Source organism: Oncorhynchus kisutch, linkage group LG11 (genome assembly GCF_002021735.2).
Source record: "Oncorhynchus kisutch isolate 150728-3 linkage group LG11, Okis_V2, whole genome shotgun sequence".
In the NCBI taxonomy this organism is placed as follows: Eukaryota; Metazoa; Chordata; class Actinopteri; order Salmoniformes; family Salmonidae; genus Oncorhynchus; species Oncorhynchus kisutch.
Window position 1 is genome coordinate 53,854,824 of NC_034184.2, and position 19,665 is coordinate 53,874,488.

General features: G+C 41.5%; 1 protein-coding gene across 1 annotated transcript in view; it reads right to left on the reverse strand.

The window, feature by feature from the left end:
- Positions 1-19,665, reverse strand: part of LOC109899535 (cadherin-18-like) — a 358,080-nt gene that overhangs the window by 72,036 nt on the left and 266,379 nt on the right. The window contains exon 5 of the mRNA XM_020494858.2: positions 14,483-14,602. Coding sequence (XP_020350447.1) covers positions 14,483-14,602 — 120 coding nt within the window. The remainder of the gene's footprint in view (positions 1-14,482; positions 14,603-19,665) is intronic.

Sequence of the window (19,665 nt, forward strand, 5' to 3'; positions counted from 1 at the left end):
GAGTGTCGTTAATGTCTCTAGGACGGTCTCTGCCGCCCTCTGGTGACTAGTCTAACCATGACACAAACTGAAACATGGTTATTGTTAGCGTTAGTCGGAGCTAGTCATTTAATGAGGCAAATTGTAATGATCAGAAGCAACAAACTGTGGTCATTGATCGTTGAGTTGATAAATCTGCCTGCATCTCCAAGAGTTCTGCCCAACAGCAAACTTTTAAAATTATTAGTCAAGACAGGACTTCTCACTACTAATTGTCTTGTCTCATCTCTACGATTTATTCTTAATTATTATGAACAACATAATTGACAGTTGTTTTGTTATGCATCTACCCACATGCCTTCACACTTGCTTTAAACAAAAATATAAAGACACTACATAAAGGATAGTCAGATACAGAGATTTAATTAACATTCCTCTTTTGTTTAAACGTGTTATCGTGCATTTGTGAATAACACATATTTTCTTAATATTTACTCAGCAATACACATTTAGTATTGAGGGTTATACTTGTCATCGTTAACTACAAGGTAAAGTACTTGACTGATATACAGTGCATACCCTTTTTCCACATTTTGTTAGATTACAGCAATATTCTAAAATGGATTAACCCTCCTGCTGTGTTCCCGTCAAATTGGACTGATTTTCTCTCTAAAAAATGTAGTTCATTTAATCTGACTGTCATAAGGTTCCATGACTTTCTCCACACAGGGCATCTGAACACACAAAATACATGTTGATGATTTTCATTACATTTTGGGTGATTCTTTCACTTTTGTACACCTGTGGTGTTCCCTGTCAAAAATGGCTGGTCATTAGAAATGAATGGGTGAGACTACAATTAGTGTATAAAATTGAGTTCAGGCACATGCACATTCATTAGATGGACACACTTCCTCTACCAGACCCCCACATGCTTGGGTGCTTGAGTACACACACACACACACACACACACACACACACACACACACACACACACACACACACACACACACACACACACACACACACACACACACACACACACACACACACCTCACTCCCCTTCTTGGCTTCCATGGCAACCCCCAAAAATCTTCCCCAATGGGAATCACACCTGCTGGCATTCGCACAAACAATCGCAACATTGTTTCAATAATATATAGAACTTTTCTTGCAGCTTTTTTGAGGCCTTGCTGTGAGCATCATTCTGTGGCTCACAATGACCAAACGACATACTGTATGTGAGGCCCTTAATAGTATATATGATCATGACACTGGTGAGGAGGAGAGAGTCCTGCATGAGCTCAGGTCAATGAGCCCTACAGGCCATAAATAGCAAATAGAAGTTCAAAACTTGTAATGTTCACAAGAATTTAAGTTGCATCTTCTTGTGACTCTCAAACCCGGATCCGGGAGCGTAATCATCGCCTCAAACTAATTAGCATAATGGGGCGGACATACATCTTCCTAGAAACTCTTCCTATTCATGAAAATCACAAAATAAATATATTGAGACACAGCTTAGCCTTTTGTTAATCACGCTGTCATCTCAGATTTTCTAAATATGCTTTACAGCCAACGCTAGACAAGCATTTGTGTAAGTTTATCATGGCATAATGCTATGCTAGGCTCTGCTAGCGGCAGGCAACATTTTCACAAAAATAAGAAAAGCAATCAAATTAAGTCATTTACCTTTGAAGAACTTCGGATGTTTTCACTCAGGAGACTCCCAGTTAGATAGCAAATGTTCCTTTTTTCCCAAAATATTATTTTTGTAGGTGAAATAGCTCCCGTTTGTTCTTCACGTTTGGCTTAGAAATCGACCGGAAAATGCGGTCACTACAACGCCAAACTTTTTTCCAAATTAGCTCCATAATATCAACAGAAACATGGCAAACGTTGTTTAGAATCAATCCTCAAGGTGTTTTTCACATATCTATTCTATAATATATCCGTCGGGACAATTGGTTTCACATTAGAAGCGATTGGAATAATGGCTACCTCAGTACTTTACACAAGATATTCTGCGGGAGCCATCATGTGACCACTTGCTCAATGTGGTCCCTTACGGCTATTCTTTAACATAAATGCGTAAAATTACGTCACAATGCTGTAGACACCTTGGGGATTCTTAGCCCATTCACAGCCATATAAGGAGTCATTGGCATGAAGCGATTTCAAAAAATGCGGCACTTCCTGATTGGATTTTTATCTGGGTTTCGCCTGTAACATCAGTTCAGCATTCACAGACAATATCTTTGCAGTTTTGGAAACGTCAGAGTGTTTTCTATCCAAAGCTGTCAATTATATGCATTGTCGAGCATCTTGTCGTGACAAAATATCCCGTTGAAAACGGGAACATTTTTTATCCAAAAATGAAAATTCTGCCCCCTAGTCGCAAAAGGTTAAAAGATCTAACACAACAATAAGTCATAATATACGTATTATTGTGGATTTAGAATCAGCTATAACTGGGCGATCATTTTGGATTGGGAACACAATGAATTATCATCAAACGAACACAACAGGAGGGTTAAATAGTTTTTTCCCTCATCAATCTACAGACAACATCCCATAATGGCAAAGCAAAAACAGGAACAAAAACTGGGGTAAAAAATAACAAATGCTGAAATATAACATTTACATAAGTATTCAGACCCTTTACTCAGTACGTTGTTGAAGCACCTTTGGCAGCGATTACACCCTCGAGGCTTCTTGTGTATGACCCTAGGCACATCTGAATTTCTGCCATTCTTCTCTGCAGATCATCTCAAGCTCTGTCAGGTTGGATCGGGAGCGTAGCTGCACAGCTATTATTAGGTCTCTCCAGAGACGTTAGATTGGGTTCAAGTCTGGGGTCTGGCTGGGCCACTCAAGGCAGACATTCAGAGACTTGTTCTGAAGCCACTCCTGTGTTGTCTTGACAGTGTGCTTAGGGTCGTTGTTCTGATGGAATGTGAACCTTCGCCCCAGTCTGAGGTCCTTAACACTCTGGAGCAGGTTTTCATCAAGGATGTCTCTGTACTTTGCTCCATTCATCTTTCCCTTTATCCTGACTAGTCTCCCAGTCCCTGCTGCTGAAAAACAACCCCACAGCATGATGCTACCAACACAATGCTTCACCGTAAGGATGTTGCCAGGTTTCCTCCAGACGTGATGCTTGGCAAGGAGTTCAACCTTGGTTTAATCAGAAAATAACATCTTGTTTCTCATGGTCTGAGAGTCCTTTAGGTGCCTTTTGGCAAACTCCAAGCGGGCTGTCATGTGCATTTTACTCTGGCTTCCGTCTGGCCACTCTACAATAAAGGCCTGATTGGTGGAGTGCTGCAGAGTTAGTTGTCCTTCTGGAATGTTCTCCCATCTCCACAGAGAAGCTCTGAAGCTCTCTCAGAGTGACCATCTGGTTCTTGGTCATCTCCCTGACCAAGGCCTTCTCCCTTGATTGCTCAGTTTGGCCAGGCGGCCCACATTTAAGAATGATGGAGGTCACAGTCTTCTTGGGGACCTTCAATGCAGCAGAAATGTTTCGGTACCCTTCCCCAGATCTATGCCTCGACACAATCCTGTCTCTGAGCTAAATGGACAATTCCTTCGACCTCATGGTTTGGTTTTTGTTCCGACATGCACTGTCAACTGTGGGACATTATATGGACAGGTGTATGCTTTTCCAAATCATGTCCAATCAATGGAATGTACCACAGGTGGACTCCAATCAAGTTGTAGAAACATCTGAAGGATGATCAATTGGAACAGGATGCACCTGAGCTCAATTTTGAGTCTCTTAGCGAAGTGTCTGAATACTTATGTAAATAAGGTCTGTTTTACATTTTTAATACATATGCCATTATTTCTAACAACCTGTTTTCGCTTTGTCATTATGGGTTATTGTCTGTAGATTGATTAGAATAAGGGTGTAATGTAACAAACTGTGGAAAAAAGGGGAGGGTTCTGAATACTTTACGAACGCACTGTACAGTACGACAGGCAACGATTGACTGAGTGACAAAGTGACAGTGTTTAATTGGATCCAACAGGAAGTGTTATCTATTCCATGCTCTCTAAAAACCACCCGATCTGTGTCAGCTTCTTCAATTGAGTCGAAAAACTCACAAATCCCAGATCACCAGAGAAATTAGCCTACATAAAATGCAGAGGGGACCGGGGAGCAGGAGGGCAGGTGGGAGGGTCACCATCAGACTCAGAGACTCAGGCTGCATCCCAAATGGTACCCTAGTCCCTGTGTATCTCTATGGTGCATGGTCATTTGGGAATTAGCCGGTGAACAGGCAACACGTCTTGGTTAGCTCCCAGGGAAAAGTGATGGGTGAAGACGAGAGATATGACCCGGCTATTAAAAAGGATAAATTATGTAATTTAAAGCTTAAAAAAAGAGCCTGCTTGGATTTAGAGCTGTTAGAAACTCGTTCACTGTGTGAATCAAGTGAAACCATTTACATTTTAATTGATCGACATAGTAATGGTTGGCCTACTTTTGTACAAGTCAGCCTATTTTTTTCCCTACTATGTGTACTGTCATAGTACTTTTCACAAGCTTTTCATCTACAATGGGACCTCAGACACGTATACTGTACAAAAACATTGTCTATCATGCAATGTCTTATGGGAGTCGAGGATGGTTTACATGAAAAGACTCCTTGCCTGGCAAAGAATGTTGTTGTTCATCATTAATAATGAAATATGCAGTGACACACAGAGAGAGGAAATGAGAGAGAAGGGGGATGAGATAAAGAGAGAGAGAGGGAGAGAGATGCTCATTTTGAATGGATATTGATTGTGAGGGAACTTGGAGTACAGCTTGTGGCTGTAACCAAGAAATGAGGGTGATGTTTATGGGAGTCTTCAATCTCCAAACAATTATTGTGTTTCAAAATGAAATTGCGCTTTACTGATAGCTACTGTACCGTGACCTGCTAATTAATGATTATGGTAGCCCCAGTGTTTGTAACTTTTTTGGAATTGATCTGTTAGCCTAATGACCACAATCATCTCAGAGCCACACACAACAATTCTATTGTCCTGCTGAATAATAAAGTCAAGATTGACCAGAGGAAGAGAGGAGGGTAAAAAGCAGGTTAACGTTTATTGTCATGAATCTTGCCCTTGAGGCAGAATTTAGTGATTTCTGCTAGATGGGCCAGCTGCAATGTCAGAATGGGCTATAATTTAAAATGTATGAAATCAAATATGACCTTTTTGGTCTTCATTTAAGGTTATGGTTAGCCATTAGGGTTACCTGTGTGGTTAAGATTCAGTTAAGGTGTCATGTTCTGACCTTAGTTCTTTTATTATGCCATTGTTTTAGCATGGTCAGGGCGTGAGTTGGGTGGGTTGTCTATGTTCCGTTTTCTATGTTGTGTTTGCGTTTGGCCTGGTATGGTTCCCAATCAGAGGTAGGTGTCATTAGTTGTCTTTGATTGAGAATCATACTTAGGTAGCCTTTTCCCACTTGTGTTTCGTGGGTGTTTATTTTCTGTTCTGTGTTTTATTTCATCGTTCAGGACTGTTCGTTTCAGTGTTCACTATTGTTATTAAAAATCAAGATGAACACTTACCACGCTGCGATTTGGTCCTCTCCTTCATACGACGACCGTTACACAAGGTTAGGTTTAAAATTTTATTTTTATCGTGACCACTCTGCAGAGCTGCATCCTTACATGAGTCATCCAAATAAATGCCAACCTGTGGGTAAATAGCACAAAGTCTCTCTCTCTCTCTCTCCCTCTCCCTCCGCTTCTAAAATGAACAATGCTGTGGTTGTGTTCATGAAAAGAGCTAATTTGGATGGTATGCTAATTGCTAGTGGAATATTTGTAAGGGGTATGTTTATGCCAATTTCGCCTCTTTCTATGACTTCGACAAGGGTAGTAGTTGCAAATTTGCCTCTGTGTATTATGGATGATCAAATCAGGAAAGAACTGAGTCGTTTTGGTAAATTTGCTAGCGGGTTTTCGGCAGGTTTTCAGGCAGATGCCGTTAAGCACGTTGTTTTGTTTTGGAGGCAAGTGTTTATGCTTCTGAATGAAAATGAACAACAGCTAAATGTGCATTTTAAAGTGAGTCATGGGGGGGGTCTACGCAGGGTTTGCCAGCACAGATAGTCTACGGTGTTTTGAGTGTGGAGATTTGGGGCGTAAGAGTTTTCCTTTAGACAAGGCTGTAGACAAGGTGAGGGCACACGTGCCAGCGGGGGAAATCAAGGTCAACGTGCAGGGGGCAATGAGATTCAGACAGCAGAAGCTGGGCCTAGTCATGCCAGGGATGGTGGTGTAGTGGAGGCTGGGTCTAGTCATGCTATGGATAGTGATATAGCAGAGGCTAGATCTAGCCACCCTAGAGATGATGGGGTAGCTGAGGCTGGGCCTTGTCATGCTATGGATGATGGTGTAGATGAGGCTGGGTTTAGTCAGGTTATGCTAGTGGATGAGGAGAGTATAGTGGGGAAGTGTAAGAGACTGGGGGGGGGGGGGGTCAAGCAGAAAAGGAAAAAGGGGGAGAAGAAAGGAGGTGGGAGGGGAGAGATTGGTGTGGTCATAGGCACCATGGAACCTTTGCCTGGTGCTGGGGGGTACCCCTGACCAGAGAGGAGGGGCAGGTGGTCAGGATGGGAGATGGAGATGAGGAGGAAAGTGAGTCTGAGGAAGACTTCTCTTCAATGGGTCCAGAGCTGACAGCCAGTCAAGCAGATGGGTCAAAGTACACGTTGAGGGAACTGACAATGTTCCTGAATGAGACCAAGGGGAAAAAAGTTAATCTTGAGGCTTTTTTTTCTGATCCGAGAAAGTTTGTAAGATTAGTACAACATGCAATGAAAAGTGAGGCGCATGGTGTCCTCTCACCCTAGAAACAGTTTAGGTTGAGGAAGTGGGTCACAACAGTGTGTAAGGGTCCACCTTCAGACACTGTTTAGATGTATAGTTTCTTTCTGGCACTGGGGCTTTTTGAGCTTTGCTATTGGTCTCTTTCTTTGCTGGCTTTTCTCCCACTTCTTATGGAGACTCTTCGGGAAGGATCACTCAATTTAAATGGCGCCAGAGATGCGGGAAAGAGGAGTGTGTCGGGTGAAAATGTAAAACAAACAAAAAATAGAGGTGTTGTTTCTGCAGGAGATCCATAGTGATGAGGTGAATTAAGTTGATTGGAGGCTCTGGTGGAAAGTGGCAAGTGTGTTGAGCCATGGGCCGGGTCTGCATGTAAAGATTTGCTCCTCAAAGGAGGTGTGTAGGGGTAGGCTGCTTGTTGTGAAAGCAGAAATTAACAACATGTCTTTATACATGTTTATGCGCCTAACACAGGGAGAGAGAGGGGGGTTCTATTTGGGTGTCTTAGACAGGAACTTAGACAGGAACTCTCACAGGTAGCGACTGAGGAGACGCTGGTGGTCAGCGGGGACTGGAACTGTACAATGGATTTTACAAAAGACAGAAATGGGGAAGAGCCTCATTCAGTGTCAGTGGGAGTGATAAGGGACATCATTAATCAGTTCGACCTAGTGGATGTTTGGAGAACTAAACATCCCAACACAAGACAGTATACATGTGTGAAGGGTTTTGGGACTAGGGTGAGTGCAGCAAGACTTGATCGTTTTTACATGTCCAGGAATCGGACTACCGCGCTACCATTCTCCCGGTGGGGTTTTCGGATCACCACATAACCATGGTTCAGCTGTCTATTTCACCAGGGCCCCGGCAGGCATCCTATTGGTAGTTTAATGTAAAGCTCGTACAAGAGGCCACTTTTTGCTCAGGTTTCCAGATCTTTTGGGAAAGGTGGAGGCAGCAAAGAGAGGAGTATGAGTCTCTGAGTCAATGGTGGGTTGTGGGAAAAGTTTTCTGTTTTCTGTCAACAGTATACAGCTAGGAGAGTATTGGAGGAACTAGAGTGTTGTATTAGTGAGATGAAGGTAGAGATGGTGGGGCAAGGCAATGTAGGCCTCCAGGCTAATTTAGCTGAATTATGTAGAGACGTGGGTAGTTTTTTCCAGGTTAAAGCAAAGGGAGCACTGGTAAGAGCTAGGTTCTCCATGCTCAAGGAGATGGATGCTCTCAGCTCCATCTTCTTTGTTTGGCCACCCTGCAGAGGCAACTGATGGCAGCGGGTTTACAAAGGCTGGGTGACCTGCGACTGCTGGGAGAGAAGGGGTGGAAAACCCCGGAAGTCCTGGCATAACAAACAGGAATAAAAGTCTCCTAGGCTGCTGGAGAGATTCCTGGAGGATGTCCAGGAGCCACTGTCTGAGCCGGTAACAGGGGTGTTTGAGCAGCCAAAGTGGGAGGGGCCACCAATGTTTCCACCACTGCAGGTGACAGCAGAGACTGGGGACTGGCAAGGGGGTCTGGAGGACGTTAGATTTCAACACTCCGAGCCTGGGGGAGTTTGAAGGGGTGGGAGGTAAAGCCCTCTACAACCTCTGCATTAAGGTTAGGATCATTAGAAGCCTGACAGGAGTGAAGGCACATCAGTGGCAGGGGGTATGTGGGTCTGAGAGTATGGTGGGTTTTAGATGGAGGGGGCTCTACAAACTCCCAGTACCAAAGTGGTCCGTGGACATCCCATGGAGGGTTCTTCATGGAGCCCTGGCCACTAACAGCTGGTTGGCACGGGTTGAACCGGGAATCGGGCAGGGGTGCCCTTTCTGTGTTATGAAAGAAACTGTGATTTATGTGTTTTCTGTGTGCGCCAGGTTAATGCCATTAATGTCTCTGTTGGAATGTCTTTGTGAGAGGTTGGGGGTGGTTTTTACTGTTGGGAAGTGTATAATGGGGTACAGGTATTGAAATAAGGAGAAGGCCAAATGGGGTTTGTTGAATTATCTGTTTGCTCAGGCGAATTTGGCGATTTGGCTAACAAGGAGGAACAGTGTCAAAGGTGGGGGGATAACAGACCCTTTGCTATTATTTAATGGGATGGTCTCTGCTTGCCTTAGGGTTGAATTTGAGTTCGATAGAATGATAAAAAGTGTGGAGATGTTTCAGGAGATATGTTTTTTTTTTTTTTGGGGGGGGGGTCTGTCTGTATAGCTGGGGAAGATGTTTTGGATATACGGTTGTAGAAGTGGGGCGTTTTTTTGGTTATAGTGATGTTGTTTTGTATCGTGTGGTAAAGGGAAAGGTGAGTATGGTACATGTATGCAGTACAGGATATATTTTGGTGTTTTATTTTTAAGGGGGATGGTGAGTTTTTAAATGGAATGAGAATGTTTCATTAAAGAAAGACCAAAAGTATCTCTCGCTCTCTCTCTCATGAATTGATTTATGAACTATCTATTCCTCCATCTATTCAGGGAAGTGAGACCAATTAAAGTTTTTTTTTCATCCTTCTAGTCTCCCTCGTCATCTTTGACATCCTTGAAGATAATATTTAAAATACCAATTAGGCTACAATTCTTAAAAGCTAAAGGCTAATGATTGCATCTGATTTTCCAAGGAGAATAGGAGCTCAATATTCTTTATCAAACGTAAACGATTGTCGAAGATATTGTTTAATATTTATTTATCACGCCAGTCCTTGGTATAACGTTTCATACCACTTTCCTTTAACTTAAAGGGAAACTTAACCTTTACACACTATTTGAGGTGTTTTTCCAGTTCCCTTCATGATTATGGGTGATGAGAGGGTTTTTCAGACATATGTCTGTATTTTTAGAGACTGTATTATGTCTGTATTTTTAGCTGTATTTTTTTTGTCATTTTCGTGCTGGGAGAGTGTCATGCCCTGACCTTAAATAACCTTTTATTTCTCTATTTTGGTTAGGTCAGGGTGTGACTAGGGTGGGTAGTCTAGTTTTTCTATTTCAATGTTGGCCTGGTATTGTTCCCAATCAGAGGCAGCTGTCTATCGTTGTCTCTGATTGGGGATCATATTTAGGCAGCCTTTAGGCAGCAATATTTAGGCAGCCAACAAACATTATAGAGAGTTAGACCAATGATATCATTTTTTGATTGAGCCTGCTGTCTGATCTAAAAAATTAATGGAGTCATATTTTGTAGCAATTATTGCGGCCTTTGTGTTTTGACAATTTCATGATCACTCGAGCAGATATGGTTGTCCTTGTTTAACAGAGCCAGTTGACTTGTCTCAACAATGCTCCTATCTGCCAAGACACTGCTGTGTAAACTCACCTCGGTCTCCAGAGTAAATAAACTGTCTTGAAAACAAGCCATGACTACTTATTTGCTATATTGACGGACTAATCTAATATACTGTTTTATGAAAACATGTTTGACATGTTTCTACGAACTGTAATATACCTTTTTGCATATTTTTGAATTTCGCGCTCTGCCTTTTCAGAGGATGTTGTCGACTTAAGAATTTTAAATAGGTCAACATTCAAAAGACCTCAGAGCCAGACGGAATACCAGGGTGTGTACTCCGAGCATGCGCTGACCAACTGGCAAGTGTCTTCACTGACATTTTCAACCTCTCCCTGTCCGAGTCTGTAATACCAACATGTTTTAAGCAGACCACCATAGTGCCTGAGCCCAAGAATACTAAGGTAACCTGCCTAAATGACTACCAACCCGTAGCACTCACATCTGTAGCCATGAAGTAATTTGAAAGGCTGGTCATAGCTCACATCAACACCATTATCCCAGAAACCCTAGACCCAATTTGCATACCGCCCCAATAGATCAACACAATCTCTATTGCACTCCACACATAATATTGTGATTGCAACAGGAAGATAATGACAGCTTTGCACAATACACCTTTTGACTGTCCATTTTTCCAATGAGTTTCTATGGGCTTTAGTAGTAAAGGACAAAATCAATATTTTATCAAATATTTTTTGTATATTTTTTGGAGATACCTAAAGGGGTCCTAAAATTCAAATAGCTAAATGATCCATAGTATGACCATATTAAAACAATTCCATATGTCAGCTTAGCACTCCTCCTCCCCACCACCTCCACCAATGTCTTAGACTCTAAAGAATAAGTATGATATGTTATGTTTTGTATGGTTAGTATTAATTTCGTATGATACATTACGAATTGAAATTCGTACAACATGTTACACATTTGCTAAACATCTGATATGTCAGGAATTGCATTTTGTTGTGGCTAACGTTAGCTAGGTGGCTAACATTAGCTAGGCTAGGGGTTAAGGTTAAAGTTAAGAGTTAGGTTAAAGGGTTAAGGTTAGGGGAAGAATTAGCTGTTCATTAGAAAAAAGTTAAATTTGTCTGTGATATAATTCGAACACGCAAACTTTGGGTTGCTAGATGGTCATAATATGCCTACCCATCCTTTCTTGAAGTTAGTGATCCGCTAGAGCAAAGTGAGACATCTCACTCATATTCACATTGAACCGAGGTTATGCCAGTATCCCTGTTTTATAATACTATTTGACAGCAGTTACAAGCCATGATATAACCCTTATATGATATCACAGAAAAGTCCAATGCATGTACGGCACAGTATAATGAGATATACTAGATGGTGTTGTGCCCTGGAAGCTTACACACAAAGCTCTTAGAGAGAGAGTGTCTTACATCTGACCCAAATCCTCCAGCGGGATATACTGACAGAGTCCATCAAAGTGTTGCCGCAGCACCGAGACAGAGAGAGAGAGAGAGAGAGAGAGAGAGAGAGAGAGAGAGAGAGAGTCGTATCTATTGACTTTTCGAAACAGCAACACTAACTGCTTTTGGGCTAAATGAATGTACTGTATAGTTAATTTATCTTACCAAACCTTGCTGAAATGTTTGTCCTGGTTTTTCATGGGACTAAATGATACGCTCTAAAAAGTTAACACAGCAAGCAAGCAGCAAAGTACAAGACAGAATGATCCAATATATATGCAACACTTGGGATCATTATGAGATGATACTAAGACGTTATAATGAGGTTGTATGTGCATATGACAAATTGTAATTTATTCTATATCGCTCTTGCTGTAGGCCTATGTAACAACAATTTAATAAACTCAACATCTCACGGAGATGAAAAGTATGTGTTAAGGCAAAGTGCGGCTATTTTGAAGAGTCTAAAATATAAATATATTTTGATTTGTTTTTTGGTAAATACAAGATTTTGGTTACTAAACCCCTGAATGAGTAAGTGTGTCCAAACTTTTGAATTGTACTGTACACATATTTAACCCTTTTTTTGGCAGACACAAAACTACTATTTGCTTTTTTAAACCGGGGGTGGGGTGGGGGGGGGGGGTGTAGATCAAAATGGAGGAAACCATTGTGTTCGTGACAATCTACCCTTTCCACATTCATTTGTAGACTAGACGGTTCGGACACTACAAACAGAAGTTGACACATTAACCGACCGACTTTAGTTGAGCCCCCTGACACTTGTGGTGGTCGTAGAGCAAAATGGAGGAGACAGATTTTTGGGATGTCTCATGATCTGACAAACACCGCTCTAGCTCTGCCACCTTTCACTGCAGATGAGGAAGTGTGACACTGGTGTGACACTGGTGGATGCAGTGGATTGAGATGCATCCAGTGCAAAAAAAAACATACTTATTTTGGTGGGGATTTATTTGGGGATTGACGCATCAAGTGACTCCAGGGGGCTAATGGGAGTGTCACGGGTTTACGTTTACAATTTTACGTCTACCTCTGAGTCCATGTTACATTTTAAGTTCAACCCAGTTATGTTAACTGAACTCTTGTGTTTTGTGGTGGAAAACTGAGCAGTTTGAGCAAAACACGTCAACCCTGTTACCCATTGAGAGACAAGATGTTTTAACAATTACATTTGTTGTGGTGAAGCTTGCATTCAATTGCACCTCCCTGTTGAACACAACACGCTTCCATTCCCCCAGTGACAAGGGCATTTATGCAATGGTGAGATCTTAGTTTGGTCGGGACATATAGGCTCTTTCCCAGAAGATGTACTAGTCTTCATGTCATCTTTCATTGATTTCATTGATTTACTGTATGCCATCATATAAATTGCACATATGTTTGACTCAGAAGGGACAAGGCCAGTTGAAATCCTAGCACACCATCTCAAGGTCTTCTATGTGAGATCTTTATGTTACCAGACACATACAAGGCCTTCGGAAAGTATTCCGACCCCTTGACTTCCTCCACATTTTGTTAGATTACAGCCTTATTCTGATTTTTTAAATTATCAGCAATCTACACACAATGCCTCATAATTAAAAAGTAAAAAAAACAGAAAAACTTTATTTACTTGAGATGTTTCTACAAATTGATTCCATTGAGTCCATCTGTGGTAAATTCAATTGATTGGACATGATTTGGAAAGGCACACACCTGTCTATATTAGGTCCCACAGTTGACAGTGCATGTCAGAGCAAGAACCAAGCCATGCAGTCGAAGGAATTGTCCGTAGAGCTCCGAGACAGGATTATGTCGAGGCACAGATCTGGAGAAGGGTACAAAAATGTTTTTGCAGCATCGAAGGTCCCCAAGAACACAGTGGCCACCATCATTGTTAAATGGAAGTAGTTTGGAACCAACAAGACTTCCTAGAGATGGCCGCCCGGCCAAACTGAGCAATCGGGGGAGAAGGGCCTTGGTCAGGGAGGAGACCAAAAATCAGATGGTCACTCTGACAGAGCTCTAGACTTCCTCTGTGGAGATGGGAGAACCTTCCAGAAGGACAACCATCTCTGCAGCACTTCACCAATCAGGCCTTTATGATAGAGTAGCCAGACGGAAGCCACTCCTCAGTAAAAGGCACATGACAGCCCGCTTGGAGTTTGCCAAAAGGCACCTAAGACTCTCAGACCCTGAGAAACAAGATTCTCTTGTCTGATGAAACCAAGATTGAACTCTTTGTACTGAATGCCAAGTGTCTCATCTGGAGGAAACATGGCACTATACGTACGGTGATGCATGGCGGTGCAGCATCATGATGTGGGGATGTCTTTCAGTGGCAGGGACTGGGAGACTAGTCAGGATCAAGGCAAAGATGAACGGAGCAAAGTACAGAGAGATGAAAACCTGCTCCAGAGCCCTCTGGACTTCAGACTGGGGTGAAGGTTCACCTTCCATCAGGACAACGAGCCTAAGCACACAGCCAAGACATAGCCTGGACTTGAACCTGAACAAACACGAAAAAAGCTTTGCAGCAACGCTCCCCATCCAACCTGACAGAGAGGATCTGCAGAGACAAACTCTCCAATACAGGTGTGCCAAGCTTGTACTGTCATACCCAAGAAGACTTGAGGCTGTAATCGCTGCCAAAAATGCTTCAACAAAGTACTGAGTAAAGTGTTTGAATACTTATGTAAATGTGATATTTCAGTTTTTCATTGTGTGCACTTGCACTTTGCCAACCCCATTAAATATTTAATAGAAACATGTAAGGACCGCTAAAACAAAATATGCATTTTTGAAATTTGTGAAACAGTTTTAAACAACCTCATTACAATTGTTCTCTATTCAAGGCTGAGAACAGAAGGCAACAATACAAATGGCTCCTTTGACAACAGTACTGCAAAGACATGCACATTGTTCCATCAGTGATGCGATGTGTATAGTTATGTGTCCTACCAGTTTTGGGATCAACAGAGAAATATGGTTGTCCTTGGAGAATACTGTAGACCACTCGGGCACTATTTCCATATGTGGGGTCATCAGCGTCCGTTGCAGTAACTTGATATACCGAAGTACCTGGAAAGAAGAAAAATAATAAAAATGAGGCTTAAACGTTGTTTTGGATACTTTTGTTTCAATGAGTGTATATGTGTCCCCTCATAGTGTGCCTTTTTTATCGATGGTAATAAGAAATGTTATATGTTTGAAACACATTATTTAGCATTATTTCTAAACACAGAGAATGGTTACCTTTGGGATTTGTTTATTGACCAAAACCTCAGAGAAATGTTGCTTTTTGTGCAATGTAATCTAAACATGAAATCATTTTTATTATCAATTGAGTCAAATGCAATCTTTTTTCTCACTTCCTAGTAGTACATAGTACTGAGCAGTAAACATTACAAATAATTTGTATTTTAATGCAAATCTAAGACAAAACATCTTCCCTTTTAATGCAAATCTAAGACAAAACATCTTCCCTTTTAATGCAAATCTAAGACAAAACATCTTCCCTTTTAATGCAAATCTAAGACAAAACATCTTCCCTTTTAATGCAAATCTAAGACAAAACATCTTCCCTTTTAAGGAATAAAATGTAAAGAAAACGTAGAGCTTACCACATATAGATTCACAGGAAGTGTGAGGTATTTAGTTCCAAAACTAACTAATTATGATATCAAATGGGTATTTGCATTCAGAAGTTCCATTAATGATAGCCTCCCACAGTACAGTAACTTGCTCAACAGAAGGACTATAATTGCTTTTGTGATCTATGTTTTTTCTCTAATAGTTCAGCCCAGATGGTGAATGGTTTTCTCCTCTTATACAAACCTGGTCACATATCTCATATTATTGTTACCCCTAGCTTGTCCATGCTTACTTTTATTACCTCCCATTGGTTTCAATCCATCGACACTATCTGCTGTTGACTTATTGCAGGGACCACAATACATTTAATGCAGTTTTGGGAGCTCAAGTTGGCCGTCTGAAATGGGATCATTTCAGCAAACAAATCATTTGAAGTGAAAATCGGAAAATCAACCCCACACAGCTAAAAGAGACCTGTCCTCCCTCTGTCAATTCATCATTACTACCAGATATTTTGTATCTCAAAGTTTCCCCAAACTCTTCTTTAATGGATGGCAATAATTGTTTGGGAAACAATTCTGGTTCATGGGGTAGTTTATTGACTGAGCACAGTGTATTTTGAATCTTGTCACAACAGGCATTTTACAATTGCATGACTACAAATTGAATGTTTCAGATGACCACCATTTTTTTTGTAGATTACGACATAATATTAAATGTGGTGCAGCAACGGGATCTATATTTTCCACATCTTAAAGCTATTATATAGCCCTTTGTTGTCCAAACCTGGAGCAAGAGTATTATCAAAGTTTTGTGAGAGCAGTAAGTGCTGAGGCGAAGTTTCCTGAAGTTTTCAGACTGATGATTGTCTTAGAAGACAGAAGGGGTAATCTTACTGCAACCGACAGGTAGAAATGTACATTTTAATACCCGTGTAAAACTACATCACGTTTTCATTAGTAGAGGTTACTTAGAGGAGGAAGTGAACTTCATAAAAATACAAATGGTATGTCACGCCCTGGTCTTAGTAGTTTGTGTTTTCTTTATTATTTTGGTCAGGCCAGGGTGTGACATGGGTTATTTATGTGGTGTGTTTTGTCTTGGGGTTTTTTGTAGGTTATGGGATTGTGGTGTAGTATAGTTGTCTAGAAAAGTCTATGGTTGCCTGGAGTGGTTCTCAATCAGAGGCAGGTGTTTATCGTTGTCTCTGATTGGGAACCATATTTTTTATTTTTATTTTTAAAGCACACTGTTTTGCGGTGAAGGTCTACAGTAGCCTCAACAGCACTCTGTCGTAGCACCATGGTGTAGCCGGAGGACAGCTAGTTTCCGTCCTCCTCTGGGTACATTGACTTTAAAACAAAATCTGTGAGGCTCATGGTTCTCACCTCCTTCCATAGTCTTACACAGTAATTATTATGACTTCTCGAGGACGTCCTCCAACCTATCAGAGCTTTTGCAGCATGAATTGACATGTTGTCCACCCATTCAAAGGATTAGAGAACAAATCTAGTACTGAAAGCACAAGCTACCGCTAGCTAGCACTGCAGTGCATAAAATGTGATGAGTAGTTGACTCAAAGAGAGAGAAAGACAATAGTTGAACAGTTTGAACAAATACATGTCTTTCAAATGAATGAGAAGCAAGTAAGTTTTACTTACTTAGCTAGCAAATGCAGCTTACTAGTTTAACTATTCAAACACCCTGCTCAAACAGAGGGATGCTATGTTAGCTAGCTGGCAATGGCTATCTAACACAACATTGGAACTCTTCCAAGTCAAGGTAAGCTTTTGGTAAACTGCTTCCTGACTCTCCACTGTAATGTTACTGAATGAATGAAGTGGGTTTTACTAACCTGTTAGTTCTATTAGCTATGTTCACTATGATGTTACTTTAGCTAATATGGTAACAATGGTGTAGGCTGTGTGTAGTGGTTATGATATGGTTTGGCTTGGAAAGTTGTTTTTTTTGCCTGGTCACATACAGCTGATGTGTTGTGCATTGAAGTCTACAAGCGAAAGGAAAAGGTGAGAGGAAAAGAACACTTAGATATGCGAAGGAATACAAATTGGCTGATATAAACGTGGTTGAATGGAATATAAATGACAGTCATCCAATATGCTGTAATAGAAATAAGGCCATGCTCATAAAAAAAATGCAAATCCACTGCATCGTTCACAAAATTACTTTCTCTTTGCCAGGTCCTGTTTAGTAGCATTGATCTGTATTTTATTTTGGGTGACAGCAAATGTAGGGATCCCCATTTCTCATTTGGCAAGGGTTTAGATTAAGGAATGGGTAGAGGTTTGAAATTTGTGTTCCATCTTTCATTTTGGGGACTTTTCTACTTTATAAAATTCTATTTTATACCTAAACGTTCTAGAACAGAACAAATAGAATTGAACAATACAACCAATGAATGTCAGAGTTCCATATTTATTGGATAAAAACACCCTCAGATTTGACACCTGTTTAACAACAAGATTCCAGCCAGCTATGAAGAGAGAGAGAGAAAAACACAGCGAGAGAGTGAGAGAGAAACACAGCAAGTGAGGAATAGAAACACAGCGAGAGAGAGAGAGAATTCCAGCGAGAGAGCACATGAGAGAGAGAGACACAGCGAGAGAGAGAGAAACACGGCGAGAGAGAGAGAAACACGGCAAGAGAGAGAAATATGAGAGAGAGAGAAACAGCGAGAGAGAGAGAGAAACAAAGCGGGAGAGAGAAACAGCAAGAGATAGAAACACAGCAAGAAAGAGAATGAAACACAGCGATAGAGAGAGAAACACAGAGAAACACAGTGAGCGAGAGAGAGAGTGAGAGAAACACAGCGAGAGCGAGCAAGAGAGAAACTCAGCGAGAGAGAGAAACACAGCGAGAGAGAAATACAGCGAGAGAGAGAAACACAAGAAAAATAAAGAAACGCAGCGATAGAGAGAAACACAGCCAATCAACCAGCATATGTACTCTACTGTATGGTTATTTTGACCCTTGATTATTGTTGTTACTGTTGTCCCGTTGACAAATTTGATTCTCATTTTTTTCAAATTGTATATATCTAAAATAAGCTTTAGCAAAAATATGTTCATTGTTACTTCATGCCAATAAAGCAAATTGAATTGAATTGAAACACGATGAGAGAGAGAGGGATACACAGCGAGACAGAGAGAAACACTGTGAGAGAGAAAAAGACACGAGAGACAGAGAGAGAAACAATGTGAGAGAGAGAAACACAGCGAGAGAGAGAAACACAGTGAGAGAGAAAGACAGTGATAGAAGGAGAGAATCAGCGAGAGAGAGAGAAATAATGTGAGAGAGAAACAGCGATAAAGAGAGAAAAACAGCGAGAGAGAGAAAAAGCAAGGAATAGAGAGAAACACAGCAAGAGAGAGAGAGAAACATAGTGAGAGAGAAACACAGCGAGAGATAAAAACAAAGCGAGAGAGAAACACAGAGAAAGAGAGAGAAAAAAAAGCGTGAGAAATAGAGAGAGAAAAACATAGCGAGAAAGAGAAACACAAGGAACACAGGGAGAGAGAGAGAGAAACACAGCGAGAGAGAAAAACATAACCAGAGATAGAGAAACATAGCGAGAGACAGAGAGAGGGAAACAGCGAGAGAGAGATAGAGAAACACAGGGAGAGACAGAGCAAGATAAACACAGCGAGAGAGTGAGAGAAACAAAGCAAGAGAGAAACACTCCAAGAGAGAGAGAAACACAGCGAGAGAGAGAGCAAAACAGTGAGAGAGCGAGAGAGGGAAACAGCGAGTGAGTGAAACACACCAAGAGAGAGAAACAAAGCAAGAGAAAGAGAGACAGAGAAACAATGAGAGAGAAACACAGAGGAAGGGAAACACAGCGGGAGAGAGGAACCCAGAGAGGGAGAGAAACAAAGCGAGAGAGAGAAACCCAGCGAGAGAGCAAGAGAGAGAGAGAGAATCACAGGAGAGAGAGAGAGATACAAAGAGAGAGAGAGATAGAGAAACACAGCAAGAGAAACAGCGAGAGAGAGAAACTGAGCGAGAGAGCACGAGAGAGAGAGTGGGAGAAACACAGCATGAGAGAGAATTAAAGAAACACAGCGAGAGAGAGAAAAAGACACAGAGATAGATAGAGTGGAACACAACGAGAGAGAGAAACACAGCTAGAGATGGAGAGAAACAGCGGGAGAGTGGAACCCAGCGAGAGAGAGAAACACAGTGAGAGAGAGAAACACAGAGGGAGAGAGGGAGAGAGATAGAGAGAGAGAGAGAGACAAACATAGCAAGATAAACACAGCGAGAGAGCGAGAGAAACACAGCGAGAGAGCGGGAGAAACACAGCATGAGAGAGAATGAAAGAAACACAGCGAGACAGAGAGAGAAAAACACAGTGAGAGAGTGAAACACAGAGAGGGAGAGAAACAACGGGAGAGTGGAACCCAGCGAGAGAGAGAAACACAGCGAGAGAGAGAAACACAGAGGGAGAGAGGGAGAGAAACACAGCGAGAGAGAGAAACCAAGGGAGAGAGAAACACAGTGAGATAGAGAGAAACAAAGCGAGAGAGAAA